General features: G+C 48.8%; 1 protein-coding gene across 1 annotated transcript in view; it reads right to left on the bottom strand.

Annotated features, from left to right (window-relative positions):
• Positions 1-3,918, bottom strand: part of LOC101586133 (ubiquitin-conjugating enzyme E2 E1) — an 85,321-nt gene extending 81,403 nt beyond the window's left edge. Inside the window, exon 1 of the mRNA XM_004634184.2 lies at positions 3,362-3,918. Coding sequence (XP_004634241.1) covers positions 3,362-3,513 — 152 coding nt within the window. The 5' untranslated portion in view covers positions 3,514-3,918. The remainder of the gene's footprint in view (positions 1-3,361) is intronic.
• Between the last annotated feature and the right edge of the window lie 132 nt (positions 3,919-4,050).

The raw sequence follows: 4,050 nt of genomic DNA, 5'->3' as shown, positions 1-4,050 counted from the left end.
GCAGCCTGCAGCCTGCAGCCTGCAGCCTGCAGCCTGCGCCTGACCCCGCCCAGCCCCACACAGGTGCACGGCCCCCGCCCCGCACCCAGCCTTCCAGAGAGCTTTCCCCGAAGCCCTCTCACTTCTCGGGGTGATCCCTGCCCTCTCTGTCGCCCCCTCTGCGACTCACCAGGCACCCTCGCCCGGGACACCCCCCCCCCCCCGATTTCGGCCTCGACTTCACAAAGCGTCCCATCCCCCACCCCGGGCCGAGCCCCGGCGTGAACCGCCGAGCCCCGGCCTTTGTGTAGGCTCACCTAGGCTCTCGGAGCATCCGTTAGCTCGGCAAACTTTGGGGCCTTTAAGCTGCCTCCCCCTTCTATAGGTGTCTAGTTTATAACTTCTCCTCCTATCATAGAAAGCCCTACGGTTCTACGTTACAACTTAAAACTTTCACCGAACTAGCTCGGGAGGAAAAACACCAACCAACACTTGGTAATTTGAATGACAATGGATGCTTTTCTCTTTCCAAAGGTTTGTGAGGTTAGAAAGACATCGGCTATTAAAAGCGATGAAATTTTAGAAGGATGGCTTAACATTCTTTAAACTTTCCTAATGAACAATATTTCCCGTCCTCTACAAATTAGCCAACTTTAGAAAAGCGTCTAAGTTTCTAATGACATTGATTTATCAGCTTCCTGCTAAATTCTGCTACCCGCGAGCATTGCAAGTTCAGAGATACTTGCATCCCTGCTGCTTTCACTCATGCATTATTCTGTGTTAGGCCTTAAATTTGGACCCCTGGTCCTGACTCCTTTGCACCTTAAATTCCTCCCCGTGAACTTAAAAAAGATACTTCAATACCTAAAAAGTAATGCTAGATAGCTTTATCCACTTGTCTCGGCTGCCAGAAGTTGCACTATTTCCAGAAGACGAGCCAAAAGATTTCCAAGAGGAACTTATATATATATATATATATGTGCCAGAATGATTCTAGTTCAGACCGCGCCCCAAGGGGGCTTTCCTCTGCCCGTAGTAGCTTAAAACCACTTTCCACCGTGCAGTGAGTAACCTAGAAGTCAGCCCATTCAAGCTTCCTTTTCACTCCATCTCCTAGTAAATGTGACCCAGGGACCTTCCAATTCTGTGGGCAGCACCCACTTTCCAAACCAATATATTTCACAGAACACCCTCTGTAGGACCCCACTCATATCAATTTTCTCTGTTTCCTGCATACACTCCTCTCACTTTCTTGCCTTTTGATATTGACCTTAACACAAATATTCTATCTCAGCTAGACACCCAGGCGCAGGTGGCTAAACTCACTGCAGAAGGAGTGGAGAAAAAGAAGAGGGTAGGAAATCTCAAGTTAGCTAATAGATAAAATTACTATTTATAGCTTCCCACCTTTAATTTTCTACACCTACCATCTCTTTCACAGCCATTTCCAAGTAAGCTGTGAACTTCTTTGGCATAATGAACAAATTGTGTTTGAACAAAAGCAGACTATTTAAAAGTTGTGCCTTTGCCCCCAGATACAATCGTGTATACCACAGATACCCAGAGAAATATAAAATACTAATGACCTCAAGCAAATTCTTGTTCTGGGGGTAGGCAGGTCAAAAGCCCAGAGAGAACAGGGATGTTACAGGGGAGGTTCTAAGAAGGGTTCGGTCCGGCATTGGTATGGTAAATGCCAGGTACACCATGAGAACCCATAAGGGTCTAATGGCCTGGTTAGGACTCTTGGAAACCAAGATGCAATGAAACCATTTGGAAAAGTGTAATCTTTCCTAGGCAGTATGCACTGGCTTGATTCAATTCACTATTTAAAATAAGCTGAAGTCACTAACTTAGCCCCAAGTGTAGGGCACCAAAACACTTCACCAAATCTTCAGATTTCAAGCCAGGGAGAATGACAGAACCACCTCTCAAACTCCAACTTCCAGGCTCACTACTCAGAGATCTGAAGCCTCATGTTTCATTTTCTGGATTCTTTTAAGAATGGGATCCCTACATAACCCAGGAATTTGGATATTTGGATTCCTTACGGTCTCCCCAACTTGCTGGTGTGTGTGTGTGTGTGTGTGTGTGTGTGTGTGTGTGTAACTGGGGACTGAACAAGGCCCTTGTGCTTGCCAGGGAAGCCCTTATTCTGAGCCATCTCCCCAGCCTCCCAACTTGCTACTTTAAAGTTTAACATCTACCTACCTAAAGTGGAAGGGACACTGAGAAGAATGTATGCAGTGTATTATTTGTTGAAACTGTACTTTCGATTTGATTTGAAACTGTCTCATTGCTATATGTTTATCAATAAAACTTTGAAAAGAAAAAAATAAAAAATAAAAAATAAAGTGGAAGGGATTTATGGAAGGGTATCTGGGGGCTCTGGGGAACTCTACCAATCATAGGTCAAGAATCTTGAGATAGGGGCCGGGGAGATGGCTTAGTAGAATAAGCGCTTCCCTGGCAAGCGCAAAGGTCTGAGTTCAATCCCTGGTTGGGGGGGGGGGGGGAACAATCTTGAGGACGCTGGGATTTAGCTCTGGGACCCAAGCCTGCCTGGCAATCATGAAGTCCTGAGTTAGAGTCCCAACATCCAAACAAGATTCATGGGATGTTTCTAAGGGATGACCAAGGTAAAAAGAACTTGCTTTCAGAGACTTGCAGGAGAAAAGAAATAAAGAAAATGGCATGGCTTGCATTAAGATAAAAGAAAAAGAAAAAGTGAAATAACATTTTTACAGTTCAAATGGGGGGAAAAGTCTCCTAGAATTTGGCAAAGTAAACAAAATGAGAACCCCAAGTAATCTGGGGTAACCATCTTACAATCATTTACTGTGCTAATGCATTTCCTCTAAATCAGAAAAGTCTTAAATTCCACTAGGAAACATAACCTACCACATTTTTTCCTAATATGAATATATTCCTTATATAATTTGTGGGAAAACTTCGATTCAAAAAAGATCATCCCTGCAACAGGTGAGGAGGAAGCAAGCACTCACACAATTCATTTCGGTATGACTTATCTAGGAAGGGATTACTCCAGTAATTAAGTGAGGTGACAGTCCTAAGGAAAGGGCGCACTTGAGTGATTACTAGGTCTAACAATCTGAAACATCTGGGGGTCACTAATGAAAGTAGATGAGGATTCTTACAAACTCTTCCAAGAAAAAGAGGCAAGGCTATGAACAATGACTGAAACAGAAGAAGCAACAGAGAAAATAATGAGGGCTTCCATGGCCCCATTTTCATTTTTGAGCACACATAAAACACGAGCAACATTTAAGCTACCCTTCCTGGGAGGCGGACCGAACGCAACCAGGGGCAGCTCAGAAGGTACCGTAGGAAGCCCGGGGGAGGGGGGCAAGGGGTGCCATACCTCTTGGCGCTGGTGGAGAGGAGCTTGGAGTTTTTGCTCATGCTGACTTTACTCTCCTTCTTCTTGGGGGTGTTTGTTTCTTTCTCGGTTTGCTGGTTGGAGGACGAAGAGGAGGAGGAGCTGGTGCTTGCCCTGGAATCGTCATCCGACATAGCGAACCCCCCACCCCACCCCGCACACAGCCCCTGCAGGGGGAGGGAAACAAAACAGAAACACAAGGCCCTCCTGCAGGGAGTGTAAATACGGAACTCGGGTTCTGTCTGCAGGGCACCGCTGCACCCACCGCTCTTCCCAAAGTCCCCAGGCCCAGCCGGGCTCCCGCAAGGCGGACGCGGCTTGTTTGTTCCTTTCCGGCCCCAAGGAGGGGACGCAGCGAGCAGCCCCTCCCTCGCCCCCCGGGATCCCCACCCGGCCGCCAGGGAGGAGCGGAGGCGGCGGTGGCGGGGGTAGGGGCGCGGGGCGGGAAGGTCCCGCGGCCCCTTGGCCTCTGGGCTGTTTTTGTCCGCTCTCGGGGTGTCAGGGTGTCGGGGCGCCGGTGGCCCGGGCGAGACCGCGGGGCCACGAGTGGAGTTTGGCGAGGTCGGGAAGAGGGGAGGGGCGGAAAGGAGTAAGAGAGGAAGCCGAAACAGGGGACGGGGGCGGGGAGCGTGCCCGCGGGGAGCGGGGCGGCCGGCGGGGCAGGGACCCCG

The sequence above is a fragment of the Octodon degus genome, unplaced genomic scaffold, assembly GCF_000260255.1.
Source record: "Octodon degus isolate 3935 unplaced genomic scaffold, OctDeg1.0 scaffold00059, whole genome shotgun sequence".
In the NCBI taxonomy this organism is placed as follows: Eukaryota; Metazoa; Chordata; class Mammalia; order Rodentia; family Octodontidae; genus Octodon; species Octodon degus.
This window is presented reverse-complemented; position numbering and strand designations above follow the sequence as displayed.